We start from the raw sequence: 12,480 nt of genomic DNA, 5'->3' as shown, positions 1-12,480 counted from the left end.
ACCTTTACACACATGCAATGTCCATAAAGCTTCTTTGGGTGAAATGACCTCTAGAATGGCAACCTAGGGTCATATCTCTAATGGAATAGCAAAAAGCAAGGTAGATAGGACTCTCTGGACCTCTTAAGGTCCAGATCTAAGAAGAACTCCACCTTGGGACCTCACATACTTCGAATCTAAGTCAAAGAAGGCATAAGAAAACCCTAGATTCAAGTAGATCACCAAATACACGAGATTGAGCACATATTAGTACCTCTAGCAGCCTCTTCTGACCAAATGGGTGATAGATCTGAGCTCCTTAACCTTCCTTGATTGTCCTCCTTCCTTCTTTCTTGTAAAACTACACTTAGAATGATGAATTAGCCCTCCTCTTGCACTACAAGCTTTCTCTTTGCTCTCTAGGGTTTCTCAGGGGTGCATTGGCCGCAAATGGAGGCCATAAAGGCCTTTAAATAGGGCACAGGCCCGGGGATTTAGGGTTTCACTTAACAGCGCGGACTCGTCGAGTCCAAGCATCGACTCGTCGAGTCCTTCGTTAAATCAGACAAGAAATACGCGATCCTACTCGGCGAGTCTGAGCGCCTACTCGCCGAGTTCCTCCCTAAAACTCAATATAAATACTTAAAATAAGAAACCTGGGAATCCGGATGTTACATATCATACCCAAATTCTCTCATCAACAAGTCTAGTTCATGAATAGAAAATTCATCAATGTCGACAACATCAAAGTACCTTACTTGCCTATTAATATACCTGATATTTGGAAACTTTGTGAAACTCCCTCCGTGATGGAGTTCAATAGAGAATATGTTGGGGTAACCATCTTCAAAACAGAAAGAGACGATTGTTAGAGAATTGTTTGAAGCTTGATCATCAAATACAGAGTTTTTCAAAGTTTTTTCAAAGTTTGAATCTTACCATAAACTTCTTGAACGTTAACATTCTCTCCAACATTTCTAAGTCCCTACATTTTCAAAAGCATGAACGAAAATCGATTCTCAGATAATGGTTAGGGTTTTTGCGTCTTGCTAAATGAGGTATGGGAGAAGACGAAGGAGTGAAGTACAGTCTGCAATCTTATTAATTGAAGTGGCGGCAACGGAGGCTAGGACCTAAAATGACCAAAATGCCCTCACATGGAGGGCACGTGATGGCACTAACGGCTCCCAACAAATGGAATATGACAGAATGGACTAAAAACCCATGAAAACCTTGATTTTGGACCTTCGGTGCAAGCTGGAAACTTTTTGGACCCATCCAAAGGTTTTTGCAAACCACAAGGACCAAATTTGCAGTTTTGTCTTTAATTAATATTTAATCAAAAATTAATTTGGAGTTAATTTTGGGATTAAAGGAATTAATTTAAACTGCAAGGACTAAAGGTGATAATGTTCAATAGTTGAGCATTAGGCAATTCTAGAACCTCCCTAAAGGAGGTGAATGAAATCTAGATGCTCCTAGGGTTTCCTTGGGCTCTAAGGGCGACTTGGATGCCTTAGGGAGGAAGTTAATGGATTAGGGTTATCTTGGATACACCTGCCTTATCCAATACCTTCCTTATCACCTATATAAACCCCTATAGGGTTTGAGTTCGTCCACCACTTGATTCCTTAGAGGAATTCCGAAAACTTCCACCCTTCTCTTTCTCTCTCTCTCTCTCTCTCTCTCTCTCTCAAAAGTGTTCCTTGGTTGCTAGGTTTGTTTGTGAGCCATTAGAGGCGCGACACTTGTGGCGCTTGCTACCAAAGGTCTTTCAAGCAAGGATTCAAGGTTGTTTACAATAACAATCTTAAAGGTATGTATTATAACCCTTTATTATGGAAATTTTAAATATAATACATAGAACCTAGGGTTTCTTCTTTTGTGATTCAAGTTTGCATGTTCAATTAGAGAAAACTTAGATTCAATCAATTTAGGGTTGCATGCACACATAGGAATGTATGTTTTACTCAAAACCCATCAATGGTATTAGAGACTAGGATGTTTTTCAGTTGAACTTGATGCAATTGTGAATTGTCCAGAGGAGAAGTGAACGGAATCGTCATTCTGTTCATAGGAATGTATGTTTTGCTCAAAACTCATCAAATGATGCTTAAATAATGCTCAAACTCTAAAAATTAGGGTTTACATATCTGCTGCGTACGCCCTGCGTACCTCATGAGTACGCCCAACTTACTCACATGCACCAACGATTCATTTAATGAGCTACGCCATGCGTGCACCCCAAGTACGCATGACGTAAGGACCAACTTTGCAACAAATTTCATACTTTGGGTCAACATGGAAAATACTTGATGTCTGGGTGTTACATTTCGGTTTTGGAACCATTTTTTACTTGCTTTTTTCTCAACAATTTTTATAATTTTAGTCCAATTTTGAATGACCATAACTCCTTCATACGAGCTCAGAATGAGCTGATTCTTTTCCCATGTTGTAGCCCTCTGTTTTGGCTATAATTTTGGCTCAAAAAAGGGTTAAACAGGTTAACTAATTGCTAAGTTACATAGCTCTAAATATAGGTTTTTATGCTGTCAGTTTTTTTTAGCATTGTTTATAATTTGTGCCCTACTTTGAACGACCATAACTCCTTCATACGAGTTCAAAATAAACTATTTTTTCTCAGCTTGCAACCCTTTATCTTGGCTACAAATTTGACTCAAAAAATTGTTGAATTAATTAAGAATTAATTGTGTTATAGAGCTTTAAACTGAGGCAATTAAGGCTGTATAAAATTTTTTATGCGTAAAATTAAGTTCAATTTATCTCATTGTAATGGTAAATTAAATCACTAGACAAATCACTAGACAGCGAGAAAATTCCGACCTCAAAATACAAAAAATGGAAATGTAGTTTGAAAGTTCAGCTCTTTATGATTTTGTAACCGAAAAACATAATCAAAATCGAACCGTTATTTTCAGTTCGGTTTTCATTTCCCATATTTCTTCATTTTCAGTTTAGTTATCTGAATTTTCCGAACTCCAAAAAAAAAAAAAAAAAAAACCTAAATCGCATGAATCGATTTTGTCAAACGACATAGTAACATGTCGTTTTGATACAAATTTCGTGGGTAAAGGCCGGCGAAGAACAACTCCGGAGTCATATGATATGTTATCGTCATCCACTGTTTAGTGGCGTCACTATTGCTACTTAATTAAACCCTAGTACCATACACATCCAAACGCCTCCTCTCTCTCCTTGATTTCATCAATGGCGAATCCCACGAATGCAGCAGAGGGGCGACGACAAATGTTCGAATCATTCTATTCGGTCATTGCACTTGTATTCATATTAGTGGCCTGTGTGGAGCTCTGTGATGCATCTACAGTCGTCGACGTTTACCGTCTTATACAGTATGATATCGCCGGTGTTCCTTTTGGATCTCGTGTCGCATCTCTTAATCACCACGCTGGTTCTTCTCTCTTTGCTCCTGGTTCCGATCTCTCCCGTACTGTTGTCATATTTCCCCTAAGTGAATTGAACGAAACATTCATTCGAGGTAACTATCTTTTTCTTTGCATCCAATAAAGTATTTTGATCAATTGCGATTTGAATTTCGTATCAGAATCGATAGAGTAGGGATCAATTCGATACGTGCTAATGTGTTCGTCATCGATGCAAATATCATACACGTGACCTGATTTTATTGATCGTAAGAGAGTACTGATGCTTTTTCGGAGTTCCCACGTTCTTGGATCGGAAAATGGTTTTGGTTAATGGACATGGTTGAGGATTAGACTCCGGTTTTCTTTGAGTTTGAATAAGAGGAAATTGATAAATTCGTTATTTATTGGGATTGGTTTTCATAAATGGTCGAAATCAAATAGGATTTCTAAAGGTTAATGCAAATCAATCACACCGATTCCTATCAGCCTTCCCCATCTGATTTGGGATTAAATGTTTATTCTTTTTTACTTCTATAATAATCTGATTCAAAATTTTAACTATTGTTGACCATATGGCAGAATATATTGAACAGGGAAAGCCTTTAGGGGGCTTACTACTTCTACTTCCTCGAATCTTTCATCCTGACAACAGTGAAACTGTTGGTGGACATGGTGTAAGCTCTGATAAGGAGAATTTGAAGAAAATTCTGGTGGATTTAGAGCAGAAGCTAATACATTCTAGTATCCATGTAAGTCAACATCGTTCATATACAAATGAATATTTTTCTTACATTTTCCTATCTTGCTTCTTAAATACATCTTTCATTTTACAGTATCCTGTGTATTTTGCTTTTGAAGATGAAGATTTAGACACAGTGTTAGCTGATATCAAGAAAAACGATGCAGCTGGTCAACCTGCAACTGCAACTACTGGGGGGTTAGTAATTAGTACTATATCTTTTTACTTCATATAACATTGAAAGTGGATCTTTTTTTATATACCCTTAAACCAAGTTTCTATATATATATATTGTCATTAAAGGCAGTGTTTCTTTCGTTACAGATACAAGCTTATTGTCACATCACCAACTCCCAAGAAACTCACATCTCCTACAATCACAAACATCCAGGTTTTTATAATTGATCAAAAATCTGGAATTGCAATAAAATTTAAAAGATTTCTTACACCATGTTTAACTATTTACAGGGGTGGTTGCCTGGTTTGAAAGGTGATGGAGATTCAAACCAACTCCCAACTATTGCCATTGTAGCATCATATGATACATTTGGAGCAGCTCCGGTATTTTACCATTTTACCCTTTTCTACAATGAAGTCACATGGTATAAGTATTTACTACTTACTTCCATTATCTCTCCAGGGATTATCTGTTGGAAGTGATAGCAATGGAAGTGGTGTTGTTGGACTTCTTGAAATTGCTAGATTATTTTCCATCTTATATTCCAATCCTCACACTAGAGGAAAGTATAATCTACTCTTTGGTTTGACATCTGGTGGACCTTATAACTACAATGGAACCCAAAAGGTGACTCACTCACTATCTTTCTGAATATATATATATATTTTTTATGTATAAAGTTTGTTGCTTTGATTAAATGTGTTTTTTTATTTGATACAGTGGCTTAGAAGTTTTGATCAACGTTTGAGAGAAAGTATTGATTATGCTATCTGCTTGAATAGCCTTGGGTCAGGGGAAAATGGGTTATGGGTTCATGTTTCTAAGCCTCCAGAGAATGCATATGTTAAACAAATCTTTGAAGTAAGTGATAATAAAGATTAAAGATTAAAAAATCATTGTAGTTTTTGGAATTTCATATAATCATATATTCTAAATTTCTAATTCGAATTTGTGTGCAAATCCAGGGTTTATCTGATGTAGCACAAGAATTAGGGCTCAAAGTTGGGCTAAAGCACAAGAAAATCAACATTTCCAATTCCCGAGTAAGTTCAAAATTTGAAGTAGAATTTTTAATTTTTAATTTTATTATTATTATTATTATTAATAAACATTTCCAATTGTATACAGGTAGCATGGGAGCATGAACAGTTTTCAAGGTTAAGAGTTACAGCAGCAACAGTTTCTGGACTTTCTGTTGCTCCAAATTTGTTGGAAAATACTGGAGGTCTTTCTGATAACAGGTGAATATTTTATATAATTATATTTAAAAACTATTTATGATCAATATAAAAATGATAACTGAGATTCTGTTTTTTTATTGAATTAGAGAGTTTGTGAGTGAAGATGCAGTTGTTCAGAGTGTGAAATTGGTTGCTGAAAGTCTTGCAGTAAGAAAGAGCATATTGTGTTTTTTAATAAAAATATTATTTTATTATTATTGGTTTACAAAATTTTGATGATTTTGGTATTATTATGTCAACAGAGGCATATATATGGTCAACAAGGGAAGAAGATGGAAATATTTGCAGATAACACAAGTTTGTCTGTGAATCCTTTTTACATAAAATCATGGCTTCATCTTTTATCAACAACACCTCGTGTAGCTCCATTTCTCTCAAAGGACAATCCATTCATCATGGCATTGAAAAAGGTAAACATTTATTTATTTATTTTAAATAATTGATTAATGAGCATTAACAAATAACAACTGACATTTAGTGGTTTTTATTTGAATAACAAACAGGAATTAGCAGATCATGTTGCAGAGGTGAATTTGCAACATGACGTGCTTAATGGAATGTTCACATTTTATGACTCCACAGTTGCTACACTCCAGATTTATCAGGTCAGTTTATTATTTATTTCTATAATTATTTTATTTCACTTTCACATCAAAGATTTTGAATTTTTTTTTTTTTTTTTAACTTATTATTTCAGGTTGCGAGTGTAACATTTGACTTGCTGTTGCTACTAGTCCTGGGATCATATTTAATTACACTTTTCAGCTTCCTTGTCATAACTACCAGGGTATGTTAATGTTTATGTTATAATAGTTTTTAAGGATCTTAAAAAAAAAAAGTTAAAAAAAAATGGAAATGATGTTATTTATTTATTTATTGGGAACAGGGAGTGGATGATTTGATCAGTCTTTTCCGACGTCCTCCATCACGAAAAGCCAAAGCAGCTTGATGGATGTTTTGGTTGTAAGGGCAGAGGTTAGATTTGGTTTCTTTCTTGTAGCTTTCTTTCTTTACTTAGGAGTAATTTTTCATTATAATTACTATCATTTAACTTTGCAGAAATTTTGGTTATTATGTTTTCATGTAACCTAACCTCTGTAATATCCACAAATTTCTTCTCAACTACCAATCACTGAATGCTCAAATAGTGATGAGAAACATCTTGTAATAATTGTTGTTGATAACCAATTTAGATTAAAATGAAGAAAAATCTTCTAGGCACGTTTGAACCCAAGCAAGGTAAATTGGGTATTTTAAAAGATAAAGCAGAATGTTATAATGGAAGGTAAGTATGATGTTATAATTAAAAGAATTTATCACAATTCAATGTCCTGATAACGAAAAAAATAAAAAATAAAAAATACAAATGATAATGGGAAAATTTTCAAACTACAATGTCGTTTATTTAGATCTTCAGTCTCATTGCTTCCATGACTAAGATTGTTCGACTTTCTCTATACTTCATTCCATTCTTCAGTTTTGTGTCTTATAGCTGGCTAATTTATTCACCTATCAAATTAAATAAATTACAGAAGTACTTTATAATTTTGTCTTATTCTTGAAAGTTTCCTAATTAAAGAAATAAATGTACACAAGTCCATAAAATGTGCATTACCTATAGGTCTTAATAAAATAAGGATTCAATTCAATGCAAGAAAGAGGAACCAACTGTGTAATTTACACTAAACAAAATAAATCAAAATATGTTGATATTTCTTATATATATATTAATCGTTTGTAGTATCTATTTAAATTGTTTTAAGCTATAAATAAAAGTGACAACGACGTGCAATTGACTGATCGCTGATCAGAATTTAAAACTAAATGGGATCAACAAATATTTGATGTAAAAAAAAAAACCAATTTAAAAAAGAATTTATGAGTAAAAGATTACAGACCAAATTTAGTTCCTTCCATACATGTTTTCCAACAAGGGCATAAAATTCTTATGGGAGCAAATAATTTACCATTACGGCCTACCAAACACACTAATATTAGTCAACGGTACGCTGTTTGCAAACAATCCTTTTCGGGACTATTGTGAAGATCTTCAAATCAAACAACGATTTACGTCTATAGCCTACTTGGAGGCAAATGGTCGAACTGAAGTCATTAACCGAACAGTAGTGCATGAGTTAACAACAAGACTAAATGAAACAAAATGACGATGGGTGGATGAATTACCAAGTGTACTATGGGCATATAGAACAACACCAAGAATAACAACGAATGAGACACCATTCAATTTGGTCTATGTTTTCGAAGCAATAATCCCACTAGAACTTATCTTACTCACGACAAGGGCTATGAACTATGATCAAGAAGCAAATAATGAAGAGTTGAGAACAAACTTAGAACTTTTGTCCAAACGACGAGAGGTAGCGCAATCCATCAAAGTATTTTATAAGAAGCAAACAGAAAGCTACTAAAACCAACTAGTACATAATAGATCTTTTCGGGTTAGGGAATATGCATTGAGAAACAATGAGACAAGCAGACAAGAGCCACAAGAAAAAGCTACTACAACCGGCTAGTACATAATAGATCTTTTCGGGTCAGGGAATGTGTTGAGAAACAATAAGACAAGCAGACAACAGAGGGGGATACAATTACTTGGTCATGACACACTAAAAAATTGAGGAAGTTTTACATATAATAAGGAACTGAAAATATACATAAAAAAAAAAGAATCAATTTAATCCCTTGCGTACATACAAAGACTTCTCAGACTTGACAATTTATCATGACACACATCAAGAAAATAACAATATTTAGATAGATGGCAAACGACACCCTAACATGGTCAAAGCATCATAAAATGCTCATTCTGAGCACCATCAAATAGTAGCATTGCATGTAAAGGGAAAACGACAACCTACCATGATCATAGCCAAGGGCGGATCTTTATTAGGGCTAGGGGGGCTGTGCCCCCCCCCCCCCCCCTGATTTTTTTTATATTAGTCTCTATACTTTAATTTTATACATATTAGGCCCAAAAATATAAAATTTTGGCTGTGGCCCTCCCTGCTCATCGATTTTTATACATATTATATTTCCGGCCCCCCAAATAAAATGTTGAAGCTCCCCCCTAATCATAGCACCATCTGATGATCATCTAATACGCTCATATAATCATATAGCAGTATTACATATATAGGGCAAACGACACCCTAATGTGATCAAAGCTTTTCGATACCATACTTAGGTATCAAGGGCAAGTATAAAGTCGGCTACAAAGGCACCTCGATAATTCACAATCAAAAGCAACAACAAAATAAGGGCAAATGACACCCTATCCTAGTCGTACATTAACCGTGGGATTAACAAACCCTTGCATAAAAGCTTCAAAAGCTAAGTCACAATGGGTTACCTCGAAAATCTAAAACTATGGGAATACATAATGATAATAATAAGTGGGCAAAGCAACACCAAGGCAAGCAAAACAGGAAAACTGTGGCAACGTCAACATTCAGGATATTACCAAACTTGGATATCTTGAAATTTCACGTGTATACACAAACCATCCTAGACTTATTAGTAAGAGGTAAGTCATGACCTACTAGCAACTCGAAATTAGTTAAAAACACCTTAAAGTATACTTAGTAATCATGTTGGCCTGTGAATTATCCAACTATCTTATAAAATGTCAATATTATAACCACACAACTTGTTACAAATTTCATACACTCAATACCTAAAACTTATGAGAATTAGAACATTTTAAAGGTTTAACTAAATTAACCCAACAATTTCATTAAGTTAAACAATTCAATATAATTCTAAATCCAACATAATTAAATTATAAGTTAAGAGTTTCACAAAATGTAATTAATATAATTCAAATTTTTATATCAAAATGCTTATGTCAATTTTTTTAAATAAACACCTAACAAATTAAATTTATAAACTTTATAAACTTTCACTTTTATTTTTATAAAATACTCCACCAGTTTTTATAAAAAGTTTCCTTACTAAGGGAATCTCTCCCAAATATGCGGCCAATCACATTCATTTACTTCTCCCTCTTGGCTAGGTTAAAGTCAACCACTCCCCCCCCACCACCACCACCACCACCACCACCAATCTTTTTCTTCCTTGTTAATTCTCGAGAGTAGTTTTGCATGCCAAAAGGAGAAAAAAGTGAGCTTACAACCAAGATATTTAGGAGATATTTAGCCATTTCATTTTTTTATAAGCATACACATATTTCTGCAATTTTGTGGCTCATTTTGGTGAAGTAAAACCCCACAGAGGTGACGAGAGAGATGTGATATATCAAGATAGAATCCGAAAAAGGAAGGCTTAAGAGGTTGTAAGTACTCTTGTTCTCTCTTTTTCTTCTTCTCCCCTCTCAAAACTCTCATTCTCTCTACACACACACTTTTATGTTCACCGTATACTCTCTATAATCTTTAGGGTTTGTTCATAAGTTTCATTCATTTTTTGTCTTTACAAGTCCATGTACGTGTATCCATACAATGATTCATATTTTGTTGAGTGGGAGTGAATATTATAGTGAGATTATTTGTGTATTTAAGAGAGTTTTGTGAGTTTAAAGGATACATAGATACATATTCACACATAAATATTAGTATCAAGTATTTTCTAGTCTTTGTGTTTAATTTTAGATTTTTAGAAGACTAATGCGGAGTGGAATTGCTAGAGAGCCATGCGAGATATTAGTTGACTTGATAATAACTCAATTAGGCTTAGAGAAGATGATGGATATTGATGAGGATAATGAAGATGTTAATTAAAGGAGAAGATTTGGATGATTTTGGGAAAAGTAATGTTTGGATGGACTCTTTGTGGTGTTTGGGATATCTTGGAAGACATTTTGGGCCATAAAATTCGGGTCTTGAAAATTCGTGTAACACCCGCAGATTCGGGCTAGTCAATTAAGATATAATAAGTGTTAAAAATGACTTTTTGATAAAAGATTATTTAGGATAAATAATCTTAACCAAAGTTATAGTATATGTGACAAGGATTCCGCACATATAAAGAACGTCCAAATCTGACTTCATATGAGAAAGTTATGATTTTTCAAAATTTCAGCGTAGCAGTATACGACCCAAAACTGAAATTGGAATCGGTCGATTGTTAGGAAAAACAATCTAAACGAGAGTTGAAGATATCATCAATACCTATTCGTCGATATAAAGACATTCGAGAACGGATATTGTATGAAAATGTTATGATTTTTATACAGACTTTATTAGTCCAAGCTTGTTAAAAATATAACTTCAAAAATAAAGTCAAAATTAGACGACGGAGTCCAAATGAAAGTTGTAGATTTCGTCGATAGCTACACTTGGATATAAAGAACGTCGAAAACGAAGCTCGTATGAAGAAGATATGAATTTATGAAGAAACAGAAAATCCTCCTGTGCATTCGCGCGTGTCGACAGGGCGCGTGGCGTGCACTGACACTCCGCCAATTTGACGACACGTGCCACTACCTAGAAGCTGCCACGTCACTCGGTATGACCAATTGCACGTTGTGCAATGACCATTGGTGCGACGTGCACTACTTTTCAGCCCTATAAATATGTTCGATTCTCAACTCATTTCATCATCCCTTCCTCTGACTCTCTCTAAAAAACTCTTTCGTATCTTTAGCCCTTTACTCCCTAAGTTCCCAACTCCGTTAACGAGACCCTGCGGTGCTAGATAGTCCGCGAATAAAAGCTCCCAGATCAGAGTTCTGCCCACATAATCCTTGGTTTTCACCAGAATACTCTGTAAGTTAAGCTACACTTATTTTATTCAAGTGTAACTTTTAATTATAGTTATATTCGTTATTATGAACCTATAATTAAGATTTATCAGTGATTTAAAGTCATTATACTGATTAATCTACTTACGGGGATGATGTCGAGGCTGGATTTAGCGAGGTGTTTAAAGTGGGATTTCCAAACAATATACTCTGTATACCAAACATACCCTACCTCTGATATGATCCTACCTGGTTGTTCCTTACTTGATAGATCTTGATGTGGACATTGGGATTAATGAGGAATCTAGACTATCATTAGTCACCCGGAGTATAAGACTAAAACTTAGTAATATGAACCTAGATCACTTCAGAAGAAAAAATAAAGTACTAAGGCGAAGTTCTGCCTAAATGCTAAGGCATCTACTCTTATCAAGTGAGTGCATAATTACTTTCATCTTACACATAAATATGAAGTATTTAGATAGTTAAATGCTATATGTGCTTATATGCAAAGATGTTTTGTGTTAGATGAAATATTATAAAGATAAATTTCATATGATATATATATATATATATATATATATATATATATATATATATATATATATATCATATATGTATTTTACAAATATAGTACATTGGGTAACGAAGGGTAATGAAAGATGTCATAGTATGATGAAAGATAAGATGCCATAGTATGATGAAAGATAAGATGCCGTAGTACGATGAAATATAAGATATCATAGTATGATGAAAGATAAGATTCCATAGTATGATGAAAGATAAGATGTCATAGTATGATGAAAGATGTAGGCAATGATAGGATGCCACTACTTTAGAAAATGTACTAATGTAATAACGATGTAAGAATGGTACTAGCATACCAACAATCTAGTCATCTAATAGAGTATAGGTGACGACCACCGAACTATTTGATGATAGTCCCGTGGAACACATGCATGTTTATAACCTGTAGGTGATGGACTTCGCACCCATTTGATGTTCTCTACCCTATTGACACGTATTGCAGATAAATCCCTGTAACGGTACTGTCTGCAACGATGATTAAGATGATCCTTAGGAACGAAAATAAAAAGAAAACCTACTAATATGTATTGCAGAGAAATCCTAACAATACTGTTAGCAATGATGATTATGATGATGACCCTTAGGACAGATCCTTAGGGAAGAATAAAGAAGAAAACGGGGATGGGTAATCG

The 12,480-nt window shown here is 34.5% G+C and overlaps 1 protein-coding gene across 2 annotated transcripts; it reads left to right on the top strand.

Annotated features, from left to right (window-relative positions):
* Positions 1–3,118: 3,118 nt before the first annotated feature.
* LOC145159639 (M28 Zn-peptidase nicastrin) lies at positions 3,119–6,712 on the top strand. Of its 2 annotated transcripts, XM_079078664.1 has the most exons (15): positions 3,119–3,496; positions 3,963–4,132; positions 4,217–4,320; positions 4,447–4,513; positions 4,591–4,683; positions 4,763–4,927; positions 5,021–5,161; positions 5,266–5,343; positions 5,429–5,541; positions 5,628–5,688; positions 5,784–5,951; positions 6,045–6,146; positions 6,239–6,328; positions 6,428–6,516; positions 6,601–6,712. In XM_079078664.1, the coding sequence occupies exons 1-14, from the start codon at positions 3,208–3,210 to the stop codon at positions 6,488–6,490; spliced, it is 1,704 nt and encodes a 567-aa protein (XP_078934790.1). In that variant the 5' UTR covers positions 3,119–3,207; the 3' UTR covers positions 6,491–6,516; positions 6,601–6,712. The 2 variants fall into 2 exon arrangements, with proteins under 2 accessions (XP_078934790.1, XP_078934788.1); XM_079078662.1 differs by having other exon boundaries at positions 3,120–3,496; positions 6,428–6,712.
* The last annotated feature ends 5,768 nt before the right edge of the window (positions 6,713–12,480 follow it).

Source organism: Lactuca virosa, chromosome 1 (assembly GCF_052849685.1).
Source record: "Lactuca virosa cultivar CGN04683 chromosome 1, Lactuca_virosa_CGN04683_v6, whole genome shotgun sequence".
Lineage (NCBI taxonomy): Eukaryota > Viridiplantae > Streptophyta > Magnoliopsida > Asterales > Asteraceae > Lactuca > Lactuca virosa.
The sequence above is the reverse complement of the archived record's forward strand: the minus strand, read 5'-3'. Positions and strand labels throughout refer to the sequence as shown.